Here is a 27,204-nt window from a genome sequence, read left to right on the forward strand (position 1 = left end):
AAACAGAATATATTGTGGTTGACTTTTATTTACACAGCACTCCTGTGAGTGCAGAAAGGGCTCAAGCATGGGTTTATTTCAAAATGCCAGGACTTAATCTTCTGGTTATTTCCCAAAGTCTTAAAGGGACAGTTCACTCCAAAATCAAAAGAGCAGATTTTCCCTCTTTGCTGTGGTGCTGCTCATCAGTCTTATTTTGCCGTGAACTGTCTGATTAAAAAGTCACCTCGTGTCCCATTTACAGAATTGATTTATAGGACTAAGGCTCAGTATTTTTTTTATCATTGAATAATGTGCCAACTTTATTAGTCAGGTAATCAATGTAGTATATGAATGTTTGTTTTCAGCTGGCCCAAGTCTAAAACTTAAAGATACTCAGTTTCATGTTATATATATGACAAAGGAAAGCAGCAAATCTTCACATTTGAGAAGCTGAACCAAAAAGCTGTTACTTTTTTTTTTTTTTTGCCTGAAAAAATGACAAACTTTTTATTTTCAATAAAAAATGTGCCATTTAGTTTAATGCCAATAAACAATTAGATAAATCTGCAATTTTTTAAAAGCGCTAATGTAGTTGAATATACTAATATTTGCCGTTATTTTTATATATTTATTTTTTTGTTCGACACTTTGGATACTGATTGTGCTCATAAAAATTTGAAAATTAAAATATAAAACGTTGAGGATTCAGTACTCCACCTGAATGTGTGGAGTGGTCTTTGTAACAGCTTTTAGACTTTGATGTTGGGAAGAAATACAACTGTAACACTTCATATTATGGATCTGCAATTTTGTAATCATTTTCTAGTTACATTCCTAAACAGAAATATGTAATCTGGTACTTATTATGTGTAAAATTGGAGACAAACGTTATAGGGGACGGTTATTTTCGTTCACGTATATTGGCTGTAGAGCAAACATGATCTAATGTGAGGACGAGCTGCTTTTTTCTGTTTTATTACTGAATATGTTCAGGTTTTAGACTGTTGGTCAGAAAATGGGCGTCACTTTGTGCGGGGCTATGCCGAGAACATTTTCTGACATTTTATAACCAAATCAATTAATAGAAAAAAAACGCCACTAAAATAACAAGAAATAATAATGATTATGTTATTATGATTATGGCCGACGTACAAACGAGACAAAAGAGGTAACAACCCAAGGGCCCCCTATGGCTCCAAGTTCACCATGACACAAGCAGGTAATAGTAATTGAAGTATTTACAGTTGATCGTTAACCCTGTGAAAGCTGGAGCGACATCACTTTTCTTGTGCTGCTTTTAGACACCTTTCCCAAGTATTTGACCCTTTGAAAGCTAAGAAAATTGGCTTTGTATTTTTTTAAAAACATGCACAGAATGAGAAATGAGAAACAAAAGAAGAAAAAAAACCCAAAATTAGTACAAAAAAAATACTTAAAAAAAAAAGTACAACAAAATGACCTGGAAATTAGACAAAACAAAGAAAAAGAAAGTAGAAAAAATAAGCAAGGTGATGACCTAGAATAGGGATTTTAAAATTATAATTCTGTAACATAATTTTAAATGTTTAATTATGGTAATTATATGTTTTTCTTTAATTGTTTTCACTAGCTTTTTGTTACAAATAATTTAGTTTATGTGCTTATTTCTTGCAATTTGTGACAAAAAAATCGCACAAGTTGTTCAATGCCATTATCCTTGAGGTTTTTAAAGAAACTGCACTGATTTATTTGACTTTCAAAAACCTACTTAAACAGCTGAAAAATCCACAAGTTGTGGTACAGATAATCAATTGCCAACTTTTTTGATAATAGATTAATTTTTTTTGGGGGGTTCTAACCTCATTTATCAATTTTATAATGCCGTAAACTTTTTGGAGTGTTGGATTGTTGGCTCAGACAAAACTGACTCCTGAAGACATTTAAGAAAGGTCAGTTTTTTTCTTGGTTTTCATACATTTTTAAAAATTAATCTATTATTCAATAGCATGTATCATCTGAAAGAATCATATCTTAGAGGGAAAATAGGAGTTTTAAGACATGTTAACAGCTCTGTTTATCTCAAAGCAATACCCACATGTACAGCCTCAATGTATTTTTAGAGACAGCTTCTCAGTTTAATGTGCTAGCACGCTCACATTTTACTGTAGACATAAAACACTAAAAACTCTTTAAATACAGTGAGAAGGTACGCATATAATATTCGTAGTGTGTTTATGAAGATTAAAATTGACATGGAAAGGTTTGAAAACTTCTCTGAACTCAAACATTCGCCCGCTCCTCTACATGAACTTCATCTCCCATGATTCAGCGCTCCTAGACGGGCCGCCCCTCCTTCCCCCCCACGTGACGGTCTCCGACCAATGGTGAGTGTCGTTACAGGCGCAATGCGGTTGTCGGGATGTAAGGAGGAATGGCGACGGTCGAGACGGTTTTGGAGGCCAGAGCAGAGCTGATTTTGACCAAACAGAAGCCAAACACAGGTAGTTCAAACGTCTACTGCAAAAACACACACACACCGGGACCGTGAGACAGCTGGGTGGTGTGTTCACAGCGAGGCTAGCAGCATTTTAACAAATATATCATACATTTCAAGCGTAAAGCATTTTAAGTTATTGGGTAGTCAAGTTGTTAGCAAAACTTAAAAAGCAGTTTGATTTTAAAGTTTAATATTGCCATTTTAAAATTGTATTAAAAACAACAAGGTTTCTACATAGTCTTTTTACACACACACTATGATACATGGATGTCACTTTATACCACTGCCATACTGACTTTTTTGCACATATATATTCTGCTGCACAGGTTTCACCTAGTTTTTTACTATATATAATCTGTGAAGGTCTACATGTCAGGATTTATATTTATGCTATTTTTTTTCTATTTCACCGCAGGTAGAACATTTTAAATCATTTTTTTGTTGTTTCTTCTTTCCTTCAATAAAGGCTTTTATAACAGACAAAAACAGTAAAATTTAGACACCAAATGTAGGCAATTATTCACATTTGTAGTTGTTAGGCTCCCCAAATGAAGATTTAAATGCTTCAAACTCACACAGGTGTGTGACATGGGTGAAGAAAAACCTGGAGAAAAAACCGTCAGGTGTTCCTCAAACTACCTGTGCCTGTGAAGGGGAATATTTAAAAAATAAAAATACAAAAATGTGGAGGAACTAAAAACTGAAAAAATCAAAAGCAAAAAACTATGGTGTAAAAGAACCAGGCCGAGGCACTCTGGATGGTTAGAAAAACATAAAAGGTCTTTTATTCATAAGGCAAGAATACACCAGTCACTAGTGTCACTACACCCTGAAGATGGTGCAAGCCGATACACGTTGGTGTATTTCTAATGTTTCTAGCTCCATGAATTAAAGGCCTTTAATACTTTTCTTACCATCCTGAGTGCCCAGACTTGTTTCTTTTACACCACAGTTTTTAGTTTTGAGTTGAGTGGTAAAAAAAATAAGTGCATATATTGGCATCGGTGATCGGCCCAAATGAGTTGGAAAATGTCAGCATAGCGGATAACTGCAAAAATCCAGTGTCAGCAGTAAATCCCTGCTTATAATAAAAAAACTTTTATTTTGAAATTAGGGAACTGAAAGTGCTAAAATGCTAACTGATTTCTGGGTTTTAGGCAAGGAAACCATAAAGATCTTTTTATCTTTTATAGAGCAGGTTTCGCTTAACCTTCAAACTGAGCAAATTGAAGTTATGAATATATGATATGCCTAATGGAAACACGTCAATTTTGAAAAAAAACTCCCATTTATTGCAAAAATGTTTTTACACTTACATGACGTGGTATTTTAGGCAATATTTCACATAACTGCAATGGAAACACTTTTTTTTTTATCTTTGCTACATCACATGATGCTTGTCAGTAACTGGCTCCCTCAGGCATGATGCTGCAGGCGTGTCAGAGGTGTTATTACATCGCATAACTCTTCAGAAGTTGAGAAAGTTTAGGAAATCGTGGACTATCACCTCCCAGAAATCTCTTATATGTGGCCCCTTCCACATATAAGGGGCTTGCCTTTCCATTATTGCTCACATAACATGCCTTTGTCGCCTACATAATGACGGCTAGTGTGGTGGCTGCAGCAGAAATAAAGCTGCTGATGTTTTGAACATCCATCATCATGCTTCTTGGAATGTTGTCACCAGAGGAGAAATTGCAGAACATCACTCAGTGGAAACACAGTCATTATTGAAAATATGGCTAAAGTTTTGCGCAAATTGTTATTGGAAACCCGCCTGTAGTTTTCTTGGTTTTAAGACTCATTCTTGGAACAAGTTATTTCTTATTGAGCTGTTGCTCAGAGGGATCTTTGTCTCTGTCTGTGCTTTCAGCTGTCAGTCTGGCTGAACCTTTGTACAGCGTTTTGTTCTCTATGTACTAAACAAACCCTGGCTTCATACAAAATAGAGTCTATTTGTAAAGGGGACTCCTTACAGCCTAAAAGACCATTCAAAAATAAAGAAATGTCCTCTTGAGATATCTGACTAGACTCAATTGAGCTTTTGTGCCCACAGATACATTTTTCAGTGGGTACGGATCTCACTTTTTCCTCTAATCTATGATGTGGTAATTTATGAGGACAGATATGTGACATGTGTTTCTTTTTCACTCTTCATCCAGGCTTGAAACACTTCACCTCAGACTAAACTGTGATTCAGAATCACAAAATGGAAAGTGAGGTAACAGTGTCCTCCTCATCGAGCGCTGTCTCATCCTCCGCTCCACAGACGTCCACCGCTCAGACCATCCTGGCAGCCAAGCAGAGAGACAGCAGAAAGAACGCATCTACAACTCCCGCCTTCCTCTCCAACCTGGGGAGGGCCACCTTGCGAGGCATTCGTAAGTGTCCGCAGTGTGGCGTCTACAACGGCACCCGTGGGCTCAGCTGCAAGAACAAAGCGTGCGGGATTTCCCTCCGAAATGCTTCTTCGTCGACGGGCAGGAGCAGCAAGAAATGTGCGGTGGAGGTGGTGAAAGTGATTATAGACAGCGAGGAGAGGGTGGGGAAAGAGCGCGAGGGCGGAGGAGGAGGGGTCCTGGGTGGAGGCTCAGGTGGAGGAGTGCAGGTGTTTTCAGTGTGTCATAGAGGAAGAGGAGCCACAGCGACGCAGCTGGGCTTTGTTGAACTCGTCCCCACTGATACGGCGATAGCGACAGGAGACGGAGCCACCCTGCTGACACGTATCAACCTGGGACGCTGCTTTTTGCCTTCCTGCAGGCAGGGTCAAAGGTCAAATCAGGGTGAGACAGAATCATCGGCAGCCAAACAGTCGTCAGACAGCCTCTGCATCCACATCAAGCAAGCGATAGAGTGTCGGAGCCACGCCACGCCGCTGACCTTAAAGAGCTCCGTCCTGGAGGGTTTACAAGCCTCCATGCAAGCCAGGGAGGAGCTGTGGAGGCTGGCCACCGAGTCTCCGGGGCCCCTGGTGCAGCGCGTTGCAAAAGACACCCTTGTGGTGAAGTGCCACACGGATTCCCAGCATCCTTTAGGGCTGCTGCATCTCACTGTGGGTGCAGCTGGACTGTCTGAGGTGTCAAAGAGCGAGAGAAGAGGCAGAGAGCAGCAGAAAGATGGTGTCTTCCACTGTGCCTGTCAGGTGAGCAGCAGCAGCAGCAGCAGCAGCAGCAGCAGCAGCAGCAGCAGCAGGAGGAGTAAAGCTGGTGCTGATGGAGCAGGTGGATCCAGCAACTCTCACCCTCCACCTCCCAGCTCGCTCGCGTCACAGCCGTGCCTTCACTTCTACGCCTGCGTGTGCGCCTTTGCGAGCGACGAGAAGCTGGCGTCAGAGTTTGCTGCTTTCATCAGCTACACCCCAAGTGGTACAATAACTCTTTTCTACTGTCAGTTTCAACAGATTTGAACCCTTAGGGCCTGCGTCAATATTGCACACACTCGTATTGCTCTGCACACAAAATGTGCTTTTCAGAATCAGGCTATAAAAAGTATTATACATTGATATGATTATCTACTTTCATTGAGTTTATTTTAGTTTGAGTTTATTTTACACCAACATCTGTCCTAATCATAACTATACAATACTTTATAATTTTTCCGAATTTTAACACTTTAAATGCCAGGTTTTTGCCATGGTGCCACTATGTTTTTGGATGAAATATACACCATTATTATTTTAAATATACTATATGCAAAGTGGATTTTTTATTATATCAGCCTGGGATATGTCAGTGATTTGCAGCAACACTGGTTGTGACAGTGCACCTGGAGGAAATAGCATGTATTTTCCTAGAATGACATCCAATCTGTTTGATGCATTTTAAAACCTTTTCCTTTTAAATTTTTTTTTTTGTTAATTTATGCATATGTTATATATTTTGCCAAGATTTTGTTTTGTTTTTTTAATATTGGAATTTCCAGCTCAGCTTCTACAATACGTCTAAAATACACTGGAAACTAAATTGTTACATTCAGACATTTTTGATCCCACAACCATCAAAGCATAAAAACATGCATTGTATTATTTCTGGGTGTCATTCTGGGATTTTGCCTTAAAATTAGTCATTTTTACTATTATCCACCTCATGTTATTTTTACCATATTTGGCATATGGAGAAAATACATGCTATTTCCACTAGGTGCACTATCACAATCAATGCTGACATATCCTAGACTGTGAATCTACTTTGCATGTAGTAAATTGAAAAATATTTATTTATTTAAATTTCATCTAAAAACATAGTGGCATCATGACAAAAACCTGGAATTTAAATTCTGAAAATTAATGAATATTTGATATTTCTGATTAGGAATTAACTCAGTGAAAGTAGGCAATCACATTAATGTGTAATATTTTTGAAAACTTGATTTTGAAAAGCATGTTTTGTGCGCAGAGCAATACGAGTGTGCGGGCCCTGAGGGTTAATGCATCCTTTGATTTGATATAACCTGTTGCTTACAGTTTCTTTTCCATGTTTTCTTTTCAGGTGTGCAGCAGAACGTCTCCAGCAGAGTAATCAGTCCCGGTGAGAGGCCTCTGCAGCAGGCCGAACCCGTCAACTCTCCTCATAAAACAAAGAAACTTCGCCTGGATGAATCTCTCTCAGGTGCTTCCATCTAAATACCTCAAAAAATCTATATTATTACTTGTCATGAATGCAGGATGATTCTCTGGAGCATGTTTGTCTGAATCCTCCTCTGTCCTCCTTTCTCTTTCTGTTTCTCTCTGACTCACTCTGTCGTTCTGTAATTTCCTGCCTGTGTGTCGCCCCCTCAGTGGCCTCTGTTTCTGGGGCGGGGAAGGAGGGCGTGTCAGCCCCTGACCTGAGGAGAGCTGGTCAGAGGAAAGCCCCCGGAGCTGGTGGGCTGAAGGCTCCAGGTGCTGTCTGCCTGTCTGCCTGTCTGCCCTCCCCTCCTTGCCTTTTCATCTTCCTGCTGCCTAAATCTGTCTGTTAAAGAGCCTTACATCGTCTTAGACATCTGTCTCTATCTTTATCATCCCTCTGTCTAATCCTGCAGCACTAATCCTCATCCACTGTTGAAAAGAACAGGGTCGCACTGTAGCGGACACAGATCGCATTTTAACATTCAGTTTGGAAACATTTTCAGGCTTTTTTTTTTTTATTAACACCTTTTATAAACACCTTGAAACCTGAGCAACGTGGCTCAGTCACTTTCACAAACATGGGAGAAAAGCAGTGAGCAACTTCACAAGAAACCCAAAATTTGCAAGGAATTAGTAAAATGTTAGAAAATTAATTGAAAATTAGAAAAGATAAGAAAATGTAAAAAAAAAACCCCAAAAAACCAAAAAAACGTACATATACATATTTTTCTAATAATTATTTTAAAAATATTTTTTAAGATGTATTATTCTATATTTTTGTTACTACTTTTCGTTTCATTTACTTGTCAGCTTTTCCTTAATTCTTGCAATTTGTGAGACATCTCTGACAGTTGCCTTTTTTGCCATGTTTCCGAAAGAAATCAAACCAATTTTCTCAAATTTCAGTGGTTTAAATGCTTGTGAAAGGCGTCCGAACGTAACACAAGAAACTGATGTCGGTCCTGGTTTCAAAGGGTCAAACCTGACAGGCAAAAGCTCTACACATATTTTAGGACTTTCTGCTTGGTTGGTGGTGCACTGAGAAACAAAGCACATGAGTGTAAATGAGTGTTTGTTGCACTTGATCTTTTAATGGGAGTGTTCATGTCTCAGGGAGCACGCAGGCTGTGGATGAGCGCACCGTGATGATGGGCTTCCAGCAGTGGCTGGCCAGCGTTACAGAGAGGATCCACCAGACCATGCACTACCAGTTTGATGGTAAGGCTGAAGCTTGTTCAGCACACTGCATGCTCATAAATCATTTCATTGTTTATATGGTTTGCACTTCTGGTTTAATATTTTGCTGATATAGCTTCTTGCAGAGAATTAGACAAGAGGATCAACACCACTTTCTGATCTGAATCTTAAATATGAAGCTACAGCCAGTAGCTGCTTAGCTTAGCTTAGCTTAGCATAACAACTGGGAACAGGGGGGCACAACTAGTCTGGCTCTGTCCAGTAGAGACAAAATCCATCTACACCCCTGAAGCTGAAGCTAAATGTTACATCTCATTTGATTCATACAGAAACAAGAGTGTAAAAATAACACGTCGTAGTTTTATGAGGAATAAGGTGCCAAATTATTCCTGGGCTAGATGGCAGTCACTACTAAATGGAGGTAAGCTAAAAAGGCTAAATGTTGCTGTGCTCCCACATTAAAACTCTGTCTAACCAATAAAAATAAAGGCAAAGTTGTAACCAACCAAAAGATACAGGAAAAGTATATGGGATTCTTTGTGATGGCATAATTGTTGCCCAAAAATTATTATTGCATTTTTATGTATGACAAGAATACCAATGTAAGAATAATGATATAATTTTATTATTGACTGCAACAGACTATTTTACAAAAAAAAGAAAGAAAGACACAAAACCGTGGCAGAGGTGGCTTTTTAATGACAAATGGCAACTTTTTAAATTTAACTTAAGTTCATCTTTGAACACGGGCATTTTTGAGATGGCAAACTGAATCACTCAAAAACATCCCCTTTCCAGTCAAAACATTGTTGCCCCCCACCACCTTATGGGCCCCAGTGTAACTGCACTGCGTGCACTGTCTGTATTTACGCCCCTGCTTTTGTCGCTTGTTTTATGTATTAAATAAGTTGTTGCTCTTGGTGTTTATCCATCAGGGAAACCACAGCCTCTGGTGTACCACATCCCCCAGGAGTTCTTCAATGCTCTACAGCACCGTCTGTCTCTGGGCTCCAAGAAGAGGAGGCTGCCCAACTTCACGACAGGTGAAACAACATGATTTACTCAATGATTTTAATGATGTAATTTAATCAGGTGATCTTATCACCATTATGTACCTGGAAATCTGGAGCTCCAAGTGTTTGTACTGCAACACACCCATACATGTCAGCCGAACATGTGGAAAGAATATGTACTCAATTACAATTTTGTGATACTTGTGCTTTGTGTGAGTATTTACATTTTATGCTACTTAACACTTGTAACACTTGACTTTTTACTCCACTACATTTCTACCACAACTGTGGTTACTTTGCAGATTCAATTTTTACATAAAAAAAGATAATCTTATGAAAAACAAGACATTGTTCAAGATTAAACCAGCAATTCCTCTTACAAATGAGCAGTGTCTAGATGGGGTCCCTTGTGGCGTTTAAGATGTCTATGAATTATGACAGCAGAGGTGGATGAAGTACCTCAAAGTGACACTGAAGTAAAAGTACAGATATCTTACTAGAGAATGACTTTGGTAGAAGTTAAAGTTGTGTACTACAATATTACTTGAGTAAAAGTCAAGAGTATCTGATATTTACTGTACTTAATTATGAAAAGTAATTTTATTAACCCTTAGGGCTGTTTGGTGCATTTTATGTGCTTTTTGTTTTTCATTTTGTGATAATTTGGCTGTGCTCATGCATACAGCATAAATTTTAGCAAGTCTGTATATTTTTGTTCAATCTTGTAATTTCCAGCTCAGCTTTAACAATAAGTCTAAAATACACTGTGGAAACTAAATAGTTACATTCATACTGTTAAGTGCAAAAAATGCTCCACTGAAACTCATTCAAACTGACATTTCTGATCCCACAGCCATCAAAGCATAAAAACACGCATTGTATTATTTCCTGCTGTCATTCTGGTCTTTTGACTTGGAATTTGACATTTTTACTGTTTTCCACCTGATGACATCATTTTTGGAATATGGAGAAAATACACGCTATTTCCAATAGGTGCACTGTTACAGTCAATGTTTCTGCTCATTATTGACATATCCCAGGCTGTTATCATTTAAAAAAAATCTTCTTTGCATGCAGTATATTGAAAATAATTCATTTTTTGTGCTTTTTCAAAATCTTTTATCTATAAACATAGTGGCATCGTGACAAAAACCTGGTATTTAAAGGGTTAAAATTCAGACAATTAATGAAAATCAATTTTTATTGATGATTAGGACTGATGTTGGTTAAAAATAAAAGTAGAAAATCCTAAAAATGTATAATATTTTTTGTAGCCTGATTTTGAAAAGTGCATTTTGTGTGCAGAGCTGTACGAGTGAGGGTATTTGACACTGCTCAAAAAATATATAAAAATGTATAAAGATCAGTGTTGCCACTAATCACTGACATATCCTAGGCTGTATTAATCAAAAGATAATAATCTAATCATCATGTAGTATATTGAAAATAATACATTTTTTTGTTGGTTTTATTTTTTCATCTTAAAATATAGTGGCGCCATGAAAAAAATGGCATTTAAAGGGTTACAATTCTGAAAATGAATGAGTATTTGATATTTATGATTAGGACTGATGCTGGTTAAAAATTAATCAGTTAAAGTACAACATAATATTATTATTAGTAGTATAATATTCTTAAAGCCTGATTTTTAAAAAAAGCGCATTTTGTGTGCAGAGCTATACCAGTGTGTATAATAAAGCGGGCGCCAAGGGTTATATCAAATGTCAACCTACTTAAATACTGAAAGTAAAAGTAGTGAATACTGGTAATAAAAGAAACAAACGATCAGAATTATGAATTTGATTTCTTCTTAACATATACAGCAAGTTAAAAAAGGCATAGAAATAAAACCTTTGACTCTCCAGGAGCTGGTAGCTGCAGTGGAGCAGTCAGCGTGCAGTTACCTGCCTCAAATCTTCGCTCTCTGAAACGTTACTTTTCCTCTCTGCTGTGGGACTCTGCTCTCTGCTCCCATCATGACGTTGATCTCATTGTCAAGTGGAATGTAGTCGCTAGCACGTAGCATCTGATCTGACATGCAGCCTGAACTTCTCTGGAAATCAAAATTACCTGCAGCTTTGGGAGCACTTGTTTGCACTCGCCCTTATGTGATTAACCTGTGATGAACATTCAAACTAGAAACAGAACTGATTTTAAGGAAGTAGCAAAAAAGCTTGTGACATAGAAATACAAACATACTGGAGTAAAACTGGAGGACAATAACTTTTACTCTAATAAATAGCAATATAGTGGAGAAAAAGTAAAAACAAAGTTATTGTATTACACCACTACAAAAGAGACATTTCCTCCCATTTAAATTCCTCAGATGGTTTCAGGAAAATTAAATGTTTTAGACCTCAAGAGGTAGATTATCAAATATTTCACAAAAGAGCAAAGATAAGCTGTAAAGAAAATAAATAATACAAAATTAAGCAGAAGAACTTTATTTTTCTTCTTTCCAGCCATCATTAATTATGTCAGATTTATATTGTGACCCTTTGGAGGTATGGAAACACAAAACGTGAAACTGCTTTACTCAGTTTTTTTTTTTACTGGTTTAAATCACGCAGTCTGTTTGTGTTGGAGAGAAAACCTCTATTAGGCTTCCATTCAAAACCTGAACAAGGAATTATAGCCAGACTGTCTTTTCTTATTGTTCTGAATGATGCACTCTATTAAGTAGAGTTTGTGAATCAGGGACTTTTATTTGTAATTGATTACTTTTATTATAGTATTCTTTTTTGTCTGAAGCATCTGAATAATTGCTCCATCACAGGCTAAACAAACCACAAACGTGTAGTTCTTTCTCTTTCTCTCTCTCTCTCTCTCTCCGTGTGTTTGTGTGGACGTCAGCGTTTGTGAGGAATGATGGACTTCCTCTTGGCTCTTTCTCCAAGTACACCTGGCACATCACCAATCTCATGCAGGTCAAACGCATCTTTGACACCTCAGAGGTAAAAAACACTTCTTCCTGCTTTTTTTCCCTGTCCGCCTCGCTTTTACGCTTTCAGGCTGATTTTCGCAGTAAAACATCTGTTGAGTTAAAACTATGGAACAGTTTCAATTCGGAGCTAAAAAAAACACAGTTTATAAAAATGTATGAAAACATCATTTTCACGAGGTACATTTGGTTACTTAATATTTATTTTTTCCTAGTTTATCCTCATCTTCTTCTGTAAATAATAATGTAAAATTGTTGTTATTTGATTTTGGGTATGTGGGTGTCTGCGTATATGCTTAGTTAATTAGAGGTTTAAATGAATCACGAAGCTGGTTATTTTAAACCAAGGCATCATGTGTTTAACCATTTCTTTTGCTTTATGTTTTTAATTGTCTGTAAATGTTACTCTGTTTTTTGTCTGTCTGTTTGTATAATCTTTTCTCTATTTTCTTCCATATGTTTGAAATAAATAAATCAGAAAATCAAATCTAAACCTTGCTCTCTAACATTCCAGCTGCCCCCCAAAAAAGCAGAAAAGATATGGAGTCATAAAATTGCCAATAAATTCAAACGAACACTCTTCTTTTCTGTCTCAGCTGCCTCTGGAGCTCTCTCAGAGTTTCGTAAAGAACGCTGATGGCTCTTATTCACGTTTTCGCTGCCCTGAGCCTCCACCTGAACCAGAACTACCAGAGGGATATCGTACAGATCGGCCACAGGCTATAAGACCGATGGAGCTCCGCACTTTCCTCAAAGTCGGTGAGTGTCTTGTTATCAGCTGTGGTAGCACCTAGAGGTCATCTGTGTGTTTACTGTGTCATGTCTTTGCAGGACCAGCAGATCAGAAGGAGGCCAGTCCGTTTGTGATCGAGTGGATCCCGGACGTCCTCCCTCGCTGTCAGATGGGAGAGCTCAGGATCAACTTTGAATTTGGCCACCAGCAGAGCGGCCAGCCGGAGAACTGTGAAAAAACGAGTGTGGCGGAGAAAGGAGGTCGTAACAAGTCAGACTCAACCCCATCCAAACACACAAAGACTGTTGACATCCTTCAGGTGGTTGTCTGATAGCCCTCTCATCATACACCGGCAATAATCAATTTTAACTGCCTCAATATGACTCATACAATATGTCACCCACCCATATATTTATTTTATATTATGCAAGGTATTGATTATGGATTGACATGTAAGTTACACAGTGTAATACTGATCCACAGTAGTTTTAGACAATCTAGTCTGTAGTGGAGCATTTATCATAATGTGTTTTCCTTAAAATATTTATAACAAACTCACAAAAAGCAACAGAAAATAAGTATATTTTTGAAGAAAATATGCATTTTTTTAGACATAGAACCTTCACATTTTTACTTTTTAAAGTTGAAACACAACTTTTCGAAACTTGTCAATTTCAACTTTAAAATCAGGCAAATTTGCTGGTTACTATGTGAAAAGACACATTCACTGTACTTTATTTCCTAACTTTTCCTAAAGGTGTAAAAAGCTGTAGGCCTATGTGTGTTTAAAAAAACGCATTTTTGTTCAGATTCCTTTTCTATGTAAACATACAGAAAATAAAACACATTAAATGGACGGTGTTTCGTTTTTTTTTTTTTTTTTGTGGTATTTCTACATTACGATGTAGAGCTCATGAACGCACCAAAGTCTGAGAAAGGACCTCCTAACTGGGGAAACCAGGACCCTCTGAGCAGCACGTGAACGCAGCATGACCGGGGTCACATGAAGCTCGTGGAGGAGCATGAAATCAAAAGTTTGTCTTTTGAAGAAAAGCTTGAGATGAAACGCCTCGGTGCCCGGCAGCCGCGAGATATCGTCCTAAACCAAAGCGCTGGTAAAATAGCATGAAATAGTTTAATTAATTTAGTGAAAAAGGAGTTCATTAAACGCAGAGTGGTTCCCCTGGCACAAAATGCCACTTCCTAGCTTGTCAGAGGAGCCTGTTTGGCTTCATTTTTACTCGGAGTTGATGGTACCTGGTCGAGAAAAGACTTAAAAGGATATGAATCATCTTTCTGGAAAGATTACAAACATGGAAGTAGGAGGACAACGCTTTAAAACTGGACGTGACAGCACACAGGAGGAGGAACTGAGCAGGAGGACAGGTATGAGTCCAGTCACATCATCACCTGTCCTAAACTGTGTGGGAAATGTGAAATATTGCATTATGTGAAATGTGACGTTGTTATATTTTCAGCTTTTGCTTCTGTCTAAAGTAGTCATCCATAATTTTTCTTCCAACCAAAAACGCCACTGTAACATTAGCTTCTTAACGTCAGTGTTAGCAATGAAAAGACACGTTAACTATGTGCTTGGTGTGCAGGGGCCTGCAGCAGCAGCAGCAGGGGCCTGCAGCAGGGGCCTGCAGCAGGGGCCTGCAGCAGGGGCCTGCAGCAGGGGCCTGCAGCAGGGGCCTGCAGCAGCAGCAGCAGGGGCCTGCAGCAGCAGCAGGGGCGCTTCTAGGATTTCAGGACATTGGGGGGCTTGGCCCAGACCTCAGTAAGGTTGGGGTGGGGGGGCTGACTTACTTGATTTAAGCTTTTTTTCTAGATCTCCCCAGTTGAGCCCACTCCTCGACATTTCTGCCTGGACCCCTATTCTCCAGCTATTCTTTTTTTCTTGGTCCTTGTGGGTTCAATTTTAGGGCTTGTCAGGTGAAGTTTGTGAATGGTTTTTTGAGGGTGTGTCCAATCCAACACTTTCTCCTCAGAATTTGTAAACCAGTGGGATTCTGGTTTGTTCTTGTCCGCAAGTCTACATTGCTTATTTTGTCTCTTCACCAGATGTTCAGCATTCTCCTGAGGCAGTTGTTCATGAATGTTTGCAGCCTGTTGGTTGTGTGTTTGTGTGTTTTGTTGTTCTCCGTTCTCCGTACAGCACCCCTGCTTCACATTGGAGTTAAAAATGCATATCTTTGTGTTTGTTGAGATTTATTTTGAGCTCCAGATTTTCATGAGCATGTTAAACTTAGTTAGAGTGTAAACTTTTGAAAACGCCAATCCTTCTGTGTGTGGATCTGGTAGTAATGGTGAAGTCATGGCCGCATTTTAGCATGCGCATTACATTTCAGACAAACAGCCATGCACGAGTGGGAGGACAACAGTAACAACAATGGCAGGCTGTCGAGCTGTGTTTGTGCTGCTGACTCTACGAAGGTTATTAACGCTGTCGGTTCTCGTGCGTTCGCCTTCATCTACCTGTTTGTTTACACTCACCGCTCTGTTGAAGAACCATGGATGTATTAGGAGAAGAAGGCCTTTATGTGTAGGCGCGTGGTGTTCTTTTATGCTAAACTGCCAACTACTGGCCTGGCATGCATACTACAGTGTTTTCTCTTGTTTTGTGGATCCGTGCACACAAGGATTGTTTTCACAATGTTATCATATGAACATGGATTTAAAAAAAACAAACAAAGGAACGTAGGGTGTTCTCGTCTTAATGTGGTCTAGTCCAAAGGTGGACCAAACCATGATATGCCTTTAGGGGGTGAGAGAGACCGTAGAGAGCATTCACTATTTCTTTTATACGAAGTTCAGTGTTGGAGCTGATGTACTCAGCCAATTTTTTATTTATTTACTGCACAGATTACTTATTAACAACTTGCAAACAAAAGTTTGAATGTTTTAGTGTTTCAGGATTAATATGACTGTTAACTATTCATCGGTGATTAACAGTGGGGAAACATGTTCTTGTGTCTGGCTGGTGATGTGCCTCCACATCTTCTCTACAGGAGAAGTTGGAACAGGTAGTGTTCAGGGTGGGTCTGCACTGATGTTTCCTTCCTGATTACTCACTCTGGAAATGTAGGAGTCTTGAATGGAGGGCAGGTGGGTGCCATATGTGTTTTTTCTGCTGTCCTGACTGACCTGAGGTAAATTTATTATCAAACAAAAGTTAGAAGATATCAAGTTCAGTTTTTCCACAAGGAGAGATGTGTATTATTGTTGTCGCTGAATGTTGGTGGTGCTTTTTGTGGGAAGTAGTTGTAGTGGATGTTTAAATTTTGGCCAGCAGATGGAGACATGCGCCTGCTCTTTTCCCATCAGAGGACCGGATTAAAGCTTTTCAAGCCAACACAAGTAGAGAAGAGGTGGAATACATGAAGAGGTTATTCAGACTGCCTTACTTTGGGAAAATCAGTGTAACCAGTGCCTTGTACCCCGCTTCTATGTTAGAAAATCAGCAAATATAGATGCAAAATTCAGTCTAACTGCGTTTCATAATTTGGCTGGATGTGCCTTCCTCCCTTCTGGGCATCACAAAGCAGGAATTACACACTTGCTGTGAGATATATCACTGGAAACATCACACATGCTTCCAAAATGTGTCCAAATGTTCATGAATTAATTAAGATTACAAGTTAATACCATGAGAACATCACGCCAAATTATACGCACTCCTCAGAATAGCAGCTTGCACACTGTGTATCTACATCAGGGGTGTAGGCGTACAAGAACACTGCCAGCCCCCGGCCTCGTTCCTCCCTCACAGGCCCCCAGGACATGAGTGTTGAGTACAGCCTCTGCCTGCGCAGGGGGCCCGGCTGCCAGACAGCTCAGAGCCACGCATTTAGCTGTTTATGTAGTCTGTCAGTCACAGAGACGCATCAATCCTCTCCTGGAAGGAATAGCGAGCACATTGTGACAGAGAGACTTCCTCAGTGGCCTGAAAGATGTGTTACAGACACAGATAGAGAGGGCCTGAGAGGGGAGGGGGCTGTGAGGAACAGAGAGGGAAAATGGTGTTAAGAAAACAGAAAGTGGGATATTATATCGTTTTTTTAAATAGACTAAGAAAGTGTACTAGAAAGTGGTACAATGAGATGAGTTGGCATGTTTTTGCAAAGTATTTGGCTTTAGAAGCTTGTTGCCTACTTCTGTAGCTGATGATGTAACTGCTAACACTAGTGACGCTCTGTCTATATGTATGTGTATATATATACACACACACACACACATATATATGCGTGTGTGTTTGTGTATCAGTTCGGCTCAGTAACTTTGGTTCGGACAGGAATGTGCGGTCCGAGCTGTGCCCTAGTATCCAAATGTGCACACACCTGGTGCACAGTCTGTATTCAGGCACGTTTCGTAAAAACAAAATAATAGCCTAACTATTTTTGTGCATTTTTTTTTTCAGTATAAACTCTGCTTCTGGATGTTCCCTCAGATTTCCCTCTGTTGGTGCGAACGTGATCCCTCGACCCCTGTGGAGATTACGCACGTGGTTGAGGGCTGACACCAGAAAAATCAGGAGCATTGGCAAGTTAGTTTCTACCTCCTAAGAGGAAAAAAATGCACTGTACTTCGCCGTCTTGCGCAAACCTTGCTAATGTTTAGGCCTGGTGGGGGGGGTCTTGTTGGCCCAGTGCACCGGCAGGCCTGTTACATTATAGGTGAAACACTGTAGCACTCATATTGATTTAGGCTAAATGCTATTGTTGACGTTAACATTACCTTGTCGTGTCAGGTTTGCAAAGAATTTTGCCTTGATGATTGTTAATAATCGAATTATTTAAGAATGTAAACCTAACGGTGGCACTAGAGGAAAAGTCACGGATCAAAAATGTCAGGGTTCATCATCTGGGGATCATGCATGTCTGTACAAAATTTCATGGCAATGCATTTTAATATTTAATGAGAAATGTTAGTCTAAACCAAAGTAATGGACAGACAATGTCATCCCTAGAGGCATCATTGAATAGTGTTTGGCAAAATGTAGGTTTAAGCAATTTTCTCAACCACATGTTAGAGGAATGTGACAGAGTTCATGGCCAAGTCAACTCTGTCTGTCACTCTTGTTGTATGATTGAGTGAGTGAAGCAGCCAAGATACAGCCGACCATAACTGCACGTCTGTCAACACTGGCAAGAGACACGCACCGAGCCGACAGCTCTTTTCTACCTCTGTCACTCCACATTATCTACGCACAAAATGTTCTCCAAGATCATATAAACTGCGCTTACTGACACACAGGTTGTGATCTAACTGAACCTTTTTTCCTGTCTTTTGTAATAGCATATTTTGGGGTTGAGAGCAGGTTACATCATTTGGAAAGGACTCATCACAGATGTTTTATGTCAGCTATGACACACTTCTTCCTTTTAGGTTCACCTCACATTAATCGGAACTGGTCATCTACACATTGGCCATTGCTTTCATCAGCCTTTAATGTCTTTCTGGTTTTAGGATAATGCACATTAGTGTTGTTGTGCACATTAATGTTATTACACTGTGTCAGTCACTCAATTGGTAACTTAAGTTACTAAAGATTTTGGATGCATTGCACGATGAGCAGTAACCAAACAGCTAACCTTGTAGCATTGTAAGCTCAATGTTTTGGTTTTAGTGGCCCTATCTTTACTATTTTGATTAATTCTTATTTGTGGTGTTTTAGAACCAATTTTAGAATGAACTTTATCATCAAAAATGACATCAGCAGTAAAAAGTAAAATTCATTGGTAATTTGGTAATTTATAACTACCCTAAGCATCTTTTTCTGTAAAATGTTCTGTTGAACAATACCAAAACACTTTTAATATAGGTGCATATCAGACAGCAAATACACAGATACTGATATATCGGTGATAGGTCAATATCAGCTGATAAAATCAGTCGACTGACACATTGGTCAGCTGCTAGCTATAATGTATTCCATGTTTTAGGCTTGGGTGTATTTGACATCTTCATACCTTCCTGAAATTTCACATGAGGTATATATAAAAAAAAGACTTTCTCTCGGTCACAGAAGACTGACAAATTTTTGCCTCATTAACTCATCATAGAACACACTTCATTCAAAACTGACAGAAACAAAATAATACTCACCCAGACCATCTTGGTTGCTCTTGCTAGTACTAGTAAGTTATTAGTAAGTCCACTGTTACAACAATCACCAACTCCGTTTTGGTCAAAATAAATCCTTGATTCACTAAGTTAGATGTAAAAAATATGCCATTATTCCCCACGGTTTACCCCCCCCGCCTGCTGGCCGATGGCTGTTGACAGTCCTGTAACTTCTTCCTCCACCACTAGGTGTTGCTTTGTCTTTCCGCTCAGCTGCCCATTTCACCAGCAGAGACTGAGCTCTGGTGGTGCATGCTGTGCACTATATACACTGAGTTATAATACAAAGAGGAGTGCCTGTATAAATAATGATATTGGAAAACACACCATTGGGAATTCCAAATGCCCTATTTTTCCATAACACCGTGATACCGCCCAAGCCTACCATGTTTACCATCTTAGTTTGATGAGTTAGCATGCTAACATTTGCAAAATTAATGTGAAACACAAAGTACAGCCGAAGTTGATGGGAAATGTCAGGTATTCAGTCATAAACATATGGCTAGACGCGAGATTAAAAGTCAGGGGATCACCAAACTCATTAGGGTTCATCCTCCAGGGATCACAAATGCTTGTGCCAAATTTCATGGCAATACATTATACAGTATTTGATAAATTCTAGTTTGGACCAAAGTGGTGGCTTGACCAGCATTCTCATCTCTAGAGCCACCATGCTAGCATGGCCAAGGAATAATAAGTTTAAGAGCATAAAGTGCAAACATATCGATTGTAGCCTCTCTTGCATAAGTCATAATTTCTTTTTTGAAACACATTTGCGTTACAAATGTGAAGCATTCTCATTAAAAAAAAATTCAACATTTTGAAATGTTTTCCAGATTAATATATGTTTATATATATATATATATATATATATATATATATATATATATATATATATTTTTTTTTAAACACATTTTTAAGTTCTTATGTAGTCTGAAACAAGGTAATTAAGATTAAAAAAAAATTCAAAAAGAAAATGCAGTGTGCCTGTGTGATGGATTTTGACTCAAACATCTAAATAATGTAATTTTAGTACCATTTGGACATCTATGGCAACTTTCAATGATGTTGTACTGTAAATGTAGATGTACTCTTAAACCCTACTAATCCATTGTTACTTTCACTTGGTAGTTTGTTGTTGCAGCTTCCTCAGAGATATTCCGTCATGTCCTGAGTCAACTATGTAATAATAATAAGGTCAGAAAGGTTACTACAATCTGCATGCAATAAGTCGATATAGTGCTTTGTGTCTTTCAGCAGAAAATAAAACATTAGAAGGGGAAAAACTTTGAGGAAACACCGATCATCAGTTACAGAGGTCAGCGTTTTCGGAGCCAAATGAACAAGGCAAAACACATTATCTGAGCGCAGGCTGGCAGAATCACACATATTAGATATGCATACTCAGAGCACCTGCACTCAGCAGCACACACACCAATCTAACGTGGTGCTCTTCAGTGTAAGACAAGGGGGAAATAGACCTGCCAACAAGTTGTCTACCTGCCAACTGGAAGAGGTAGAGGCAGACTGACAGGACTTGTCAACACATCCGTGATGAGCGACGACAAACCGTAACACGCAACATTTCTACATCCTCGATACAAACTCCACTCAGCCAGCGTCAACAGAAAGTCATTAACTCGTGACTGAAGCAAGACCAGATGGAGAAAGTGATCAGGAGAGGAGGTCACAGTGAGCCGATAGACCCCTTACCCAACGACCTCTGAACCCTGCCTGTCAATCCTTGATTCAACCAACCTAATCCAACGTCAATCCCCTGACAATCCATATCTTAATTCCAGACTGTCTTTAAACGATTGCCACTGACCGCACGGCAACCCAATTGATAACCACATATTTGGAGGGTTAAATCAACCCTGAATGATGGATGACTTTGTGGAGTTTGTCGATTTTGCCTGGCATTGTGTCTGTGTTTACTGTATCAGTAAAGTAGGGCTTGGACAATATGCTTATCTCCTGCTACGATATTATCGTGATACTTGGGTTCCGATTCAATATGTATTGTGATTTTTATGTGTTGCATTTTAATATAACAATTAATTGCGATTCATGTTTACTTTTTGAACACTGGGCTGGAAAAAAAAGTTAAATCATTCTCTTCTAGAGAGGGTCTATTGTGAATTTCCAAAAACAATTCACACGCCAGTCTTTTATTTTATTTCAGAAGTATCAACTACTTTATAGAAAAGTGGCAAATAATTCGATAAAATGTTTAATTGCAATTCATGTTTATTTTTTGAACACTGGACCATGGAAAAAAGCGAAATCGTACACTTCTAGAGGTGGTTGTTCATCTGAAACACTGACCTTGCTCTGTGAAAGGTACTATTTTAAATAAACTTGGCTTATTTACTTACTTACTAAAATGTGTATTTCATACAGAATTATAAAATATCTTTATTTTTGATATACTTAACAAATGTATTCTTTTGCAAGTAAACAAACTGCTGCATTTAGCTGTCCCTGCACATCAAGGGTGTGCATTGTTGACCATACATTGTTGTGGTAGATGTGACATTGTCAGCACTAATTGTTACTTATTGATCTCCTGTTTTTGGTAGTATTTAAAAGGAGTTAGCTCCTGTGGCTTACTAAGTAGAGGCTGTAACTTGAATTCAGCCGGTGCAAACCCCAGTGCTGGGTTTCACAGCAGGCTGGGTCTAATCTGTGTAAAGGCAGCAACAGAAAGTTTGATGATCTGGCAGGCTGAATTTGAGTTGCTGTTTGAGCAACTGAAAGTTATAACCTCTGACTGCCTGCCATTGTGTGCTTTCTTGCTTTGGATTTTTGGGATGCATGATATTGGATGTTGGATGTTGCAGATATCTGATATACTGATACATAACAGCTCATTTGGCCGATAACCAATACTGATATCAATATATACACTTTTTTTCCCACCTAATTTTAGTGAACATCAAGTCTCCTCTGTAGTGGAATTAACATGATATTATGCATACTCTTTTGGTGATGGCCCACCAGCAGTAGGAGACATGGAATGTTTTGCACTTACTTATTTACTTAACTCACTTATTTACTATTCACTCACTCACTGCAAATGCTTACTTACTCACTTATTTACTGCTCACGGTTGCTCACTCATTTACTGCAATCATTTGGTTATTTACTGCATACATTTAGTTATTTACTGCACACACTCATTTATTCACTGCACTCACCCACTTATTTGCTGCACTGCACCTCCTGGTGCAAAAAAATGGTCATTATCTGTTGCAATACATAATAAAGGTTATGTGACAGGTGTTATTTGTTCTGTATTGACAGTGTTACAGGGGACGTGTATGTGCCTGTCTTTGAGGACACCCCTGTGATCATGGTTGGACCTGGAACAGGACTGGCACTCAGGTCGGCTCTACAAGAGAGGATTGCTGAGGGAAAACACGGTGAGATCTCTACCTCTCTGACTTTGTCTCTCTTATATGACATTTACTGACCTTAAACACAACCTCCTGTGTTTCTGCTGTTTAGCCAACTTCATGTTCTTTGGCTGTCGCTCTGAGACCAAAGACTTCTACTTCAGGTCAGAGTGGGAGGAGATGATGAAGGCGGGACAGCTGAGCCTCTTCACTGCCTTCTCACGAGACCAGGTCAGACACACTCAGCACACACCAAAATCATCACAGGACAGGAAAATTAACTTAGTGGCAAAGCTAACCTATCGTTCATTTTGTAATGAAAGCACCAAATCTGGGACAAATATAGCTTAATTTATTTGGAAGAAATCTGTATATCGAGCCACTGCAGATTGGGAATCTCATGACCATGGCGGCCATTTTCCAAAATGGCTGCCTGCTGCTACTGGTAAATAGCACTTTAGCGACCCCCAAGCTGCTGTGTCCATGTTTCAAACACCACAAATATTAATTACATACAAATCAAAGTGAAAATATGTTTTATTACAGTGTAAGGAAATAATTAATGAAAGAAAATGCAACAAAGTGACGAAATTGCAGCAGTGGAGAGTACAGCTGCATATTATCATAGGCCATGTAACAATGCTCAGTAAATGTACTGCCACCCAATGTTGACATCAAGAAAATGTCAGCATTTTACATAATTATCTGTATGTTACTCATGTAATTTAAATGACAATAATAATAATAATAATAATAATAATAATAATAATAATAATAATAATAATACATTTTATTTATAAGTGCTTTTCGCAAAACTCAAAGACGCTTAACAGAGACAAAAACAAGGTCAAAGTCAGTAAAACATGCAGAATAAATAAAAACAAACTCAGTAAATGCACTGCTTTTCAGGGTATGTAATATTCATTTAAAAATCCTTAAACTTGTTTTGAACATGTTCACTTTCAAAAAATGTTTGTGATATTGGCAGAAATTGGCATGTTGGCTGATTCCGATATTTAATTTAATTTCATTTTAAAGACAGTATCTGTCAATACCGATGACGTGTCAACATTTTGAAAACATTTGTTTTTCTTGAAACTGATATGACATGTAACTTCTGACTACCATAATAGAAGCTGCGACTCATATCAACCTCCACATTTGAATTATATCGATACAGGCATTAAAATCCTCTTAGTCATTAAACAAACCAGGAGATTTTAGCACCGTCAGCTTACTGGAAGACCATGAAAGCTGCAGAAACATTCACAGTGCGATAACTCTGAAGTAATTGGCTGCTGATCCATGAAACGGTGCTGCTTATGCCTAGTTTTGTACCTGAATGAATGTAACAGCTGGAAATGGCAAGTGCCTGAACTTATCACTGAACTGAATATATGTATATTCCTTTCTTTCCAATATTTGCTAAAAAGTTGTGGATGGAAACATGCATTCATTTGCATTTTCTTTTGAAGAAATTCTATTAAAAAACTGCACTGTATTTGATTAAAGTGACCATGAATTTTCAGACTGAAAAAAAACAAAACAATTAGAATAGCAAAGTGATTTATAATTTCTGCCTCTACAACCAGGCTCCATCAGTATTTGGATGGATAGTATTTTGCGCAGCTCAGCCGCTACATCACACTTTGTTTCGCCGTTTTGCATCATGGAAAAAGGCCTTCCTGCTTTACTCATACATGCGTGCACACAGCACATGTTAACTTCCCCTCTCTTCCTTCTTCCTGATTGTCGAGCTGAGCGGAGTCATCATCAGATCCATCAGTGCAGAGTCATTGCCTGAGGAAACACGGGCCAATTATGGCCATAAATAATAATGGGAGAGCGCATCTGGCATGATGACTGATGGGCCTCTCTCTCAGCTCATTTACATGGCTTTTGTGTGGCCATCAGCAGCTCCGCTCTAATGTAATGCTCAGCAAATGAGCCTTTCACTGAATATTGTACGATTGGAGGGTGGAACAGTGGCACCGGGACGACAATCATCACCACAAACGTGGATCTGAAACAGTGACGAAAAATAAGGAATAGAAATCCGGATACATTTGCAAGGAGATTGAGGTTTATTGTCCTTCTTCGTGTTGCCATACAGGCACCGACTTCCTGTCTTGTGCCTTGTCTGTGCACGTGTGTGTTAGAGAAGTCCATCCATCAGCATCAATTACCACAACGTGGAGGGAGATTGATTGTGTCTGTGTGGTCAGGTAACAAACCAACCACCTCCCACACTCGAACACACACTCTGCAGATACCTTACATGTACCTGTCAGACGCCTGCCCACTTATCCTGTCTCCCTTAATGCCACCCGTGTCATTTTATAATGAGCTAAGTGAAAAATGATCGAGTTAGTTCACAACAGAGATTTGGTGGTCAGTTTTTAATTTCTCGACATAGGTGTCAACCCCGTTCAGGGAATCCTTAATCTGTCCTTTAGGTCGGCGGCAGCCTCCAGCCAGAGAACAAAAGGCTGCAGCATGCTGACGTGTGTCCCGGGAGCTGATAAGCCTGGTTGTTAATGGTGTTAGGGTAGATTTCATTACCCCCTCCAGACTGCTCTCATTAAATAAACATCCTCCTGTCACATCCCTCACCCTGCGAGGAGAGGAGTAACAGAGGCAGGAGGGGTGACGAGGAGAGCAGCTATGAGTAAGATAGACAATAAAGTGGAATGTTAATGAAAAACGTGTCAGTCAAAATTTGGGATGACGTTGTGGCAGAATGGCTCAGATCGCTGTTTGCCAGCGGCATGGCCATAGGGGCGGCAGGGTTGGTCTGACTGTGTTCCCTTAGCTGTTCCCTATCATGGAAATAGTGCACTATGTAGTGTCTTTTTTTTTTTGTAGTAGTGTTCAAATTCTCAGCGGATATTGATTTCATCCCCTGTATAGTTTGATGAAAACTACCCATAATGCACAGCAAATTTGAGTGTGCATATGATGTGTCCTACATTTAATTCCCATTTTCAACAATGCAGTGCAATGGTGTATTACCAGAGGACGAAAATTCCAATGTTGTTTCCGCAGTCTTGTTGGGTTACTCCCTATAGAGTTAACTATTTAATACACGCTACATAGAGATTAGTGAGTGAGTGAGCGAGTGACTGGCTTTGAACACAACTATAGACTGCATAATAAAGGTGGACAACATGACAGCTCCCTCAGAGTGAAGACGAAACATCTCGATCGCCCCCTGGTGGCTGACTGCAGTGTAGGTCATAAACCCTGCCCCCTCCATGTTAGCGGATGGGACAAACTAAAAAAAAAAATCTAAAAAAGTACAGTCAAATAATTTTTTAGTGGTTTCCGTCCGTTTAGCAGGGTTCCCACAGTCATGGAAAACCTGGAAAAGTCATGAAATTTCGCAATTACCTTTCCAATGCTGAAAGAGGCATAGAATTTGCAAAAGTCATTAGAAGTATTGAAAAAGTCATAGAATTTTGTTGTGTGTAATAAAATTGTTCATAATTTTCTGTTGAAAATCGTCCAAGTTGCGTAACATAGTAGCACATTTATTTTCTGAAGCTGTTGACGTACTGTAGCTCTAATATGCATCATTGTGTTTACCATCAAGTATGTTTTTTTCATTTTCTTCCCACGTCCTGTCTCTCCCTTCATCTCTGCTGGCTAGTTGGAATTATGTTTGGATAGAGTTTGTATCATATATTTTTGAAATACCATGGCCAAGTTTAGCAAGGAAAAAAAAAAGTTTGTTTTGGGTCTATAAAAAAGTCATGGAAAAGTTTTGATATTTTATCACTGAGAATGTATGGGGATAGGTAGTTCTGTCATGCTTATGTGTGTTCAAGTGTTTGTTTTTCTGGTAAGTTTGGTGTTAATTAGTTATTTGATTCTATAAAAAGAGAATTTGATGTCATGATTGAAAGCTGTGTGGGCCAATCGGTCTGCTTGCGATCAGTGGAGCTGTTTGTTTGGACAGGTGTATGGGTTGGAACTCTTTGAAGACTTTGGCCCCAAATTATGTCACCAGTGCAAGATATGGTTGGCCCATATCTGGGATATTTTGGCTAAATTTTTGTACTGTTGGAAGAAGTTCAGACGCATTGTCTATTATTAAATATGGTGTATGGTCCACCACTTTGATCCAGACTGAAATATCCCAACCAATTTCATTACCATGAAATTTGGTGCAGCCACTCAGTGCCTAAAGGAATCCTGACGACTTTGGTGATCACCTGTCTTTTTGCCACCATGAGTTTCATATTGGCATTTTTAGCAAAACATTTTTGACAACTGTTGAATTAATTACAATAAAATTTGCTTTCGATTTTCAGAGTCTCTAGAGGAGAAATTCCAAAGACTTTGATAATCCTTAGATTTCTTCTCTAGCGCCAACAATAGGTCAGACTTTTCAGAAACTATCTCAACATCTACTGGAGGGATTGGCACACAATTTTGTCCAAACATTCATGGTTCTGAAATGATATACTCCAACAACTTTGGTGATCTGCTGACTTTTCCTCTGCTATGATAATGACATAACTATCGCATGAATTGCGATGAAATTTGGTACAAATTTTCATGGTCTCCCCAGGATGAAGTGTAATCACTGATAACTGATATGCATTTACAATAGAAATGAAAATCTTTCTGTCAGTATTTAGAATTTGGAATATAACAAACTCTAACACAGAACTTTGTTTAAATGCCTTTGGCAAATATTAAAAACTGAGACTATAAACATATACAGCAA

At 39.0% G+C, this 27,204-nt stretch overlaps 2 protein-coding genes across 3 annotated transcripts in view; both read left to right on the forward strand.

Annotated features, from left to right (window-relative positions):
- Window positions 1–89: 89 nt before the first annotated feature.
- Window positions 90–13,804, forward strand: c20h2orf42 (chromosome 20 C2orf42 homolog). 2 transcript variants are annotated; one of them, XM_088070788.1, is made up of 9 exons: window positions 90–2,462; window positions 4,621–5,823; window positions 6,946–7,065; window positions 7,236–7,337; window positions 8,178–8,282; window positions 9,197–9,304; window positions 12,128–12,228; window positions 12,812–12,974; window positions 13,047–13,804. In XM_088070788.1, exons 2-9 carry the CDS (start codon window positions 4,668–4,670, stop codon window positions 13,277–13,279), a joined length of 2,088 nt encoding a protein of 695 aa, XP_087926914.1. In that variant the 5' UTR covers window positions 90–2,462; window positions 4,621–4,667; the 3' UTR covers window positions 13,280–13,804. The 2 variants fall into 2 exon arrangements, with proteins under 2 accessions (XP_087926914.1, XP_042365484.2); XM_042509550.2 differs by lacking the exon at window positions 7,236–7,337.
- A 113-nt stretch (window positions 13,805–13,917) lies between these two features.
- LOC148186152 (NADPH-dependent diflavin oxidoreductase 1-like) overlaps window positions 13,918–27,204 on the forward strand; it is a 110,034-nt gene continuing 96,747 nt past the window's right edge. The window contains exons 1-3 of the mRNA XM_088071327.1: window positions 13,918–14,334; window positions 22,381–22,499; window positions 22,585–22,703. Of these exons, the coding sequence (XP_087927453.1) occupies window positions 22,430–22,499; window positions 22,585–22,703 (189 nt within the window). The 5' untranslated portion in view covers window positions 13,918–14,334; window positions 22,381–22,429. The remainder of the gene's footprint in view (window positions 14,335–22,380; window positions 22,500–22,584; window positions 22,704–27,204) is intronic.

This window comes from Plectropomus leopardus, chromosome 20 (genome assembly GCF_026936395.1).
Source record: "Plectropomus leopardus strain MGB_pleo_1.0 chromosome 20, ASM2693639v1, whole genome shotgun sequence".
Classification (NCBI taxonomy): domain Eukaryota; kingdom Metazoa; phylum Chordata; class Actinopteri; order Perciformes; family Serranidae; genus Plectropomus; species Plectropomus leopardus.

Bases quoted from the DNA above. Each gene is read 5' to 3' on its own strand.
- c20h2orf42 (XM_088070788.1), top strand. From the start codon at position 4,668: ATGGAAAGTGAGGTAACAGTGTCCTCCTCATCGAGCGCTGTCTCATCC. The intron at 7,066-7,235 runs GTGCTTCCATCT...TCGCCCCCTCAG, and splicing joins CCTGGATGAATCTCTCTCAG to TGGCCTCTGTTTCTGGGGCG. The intron at 7,338-8,177 runs GTGCTGTCTGCC...TTCATGTCTCAG, and splicing joins TGGTGGGCTGAAGGCTCCAG to GGAGCACGCAGGCTGTGGAT.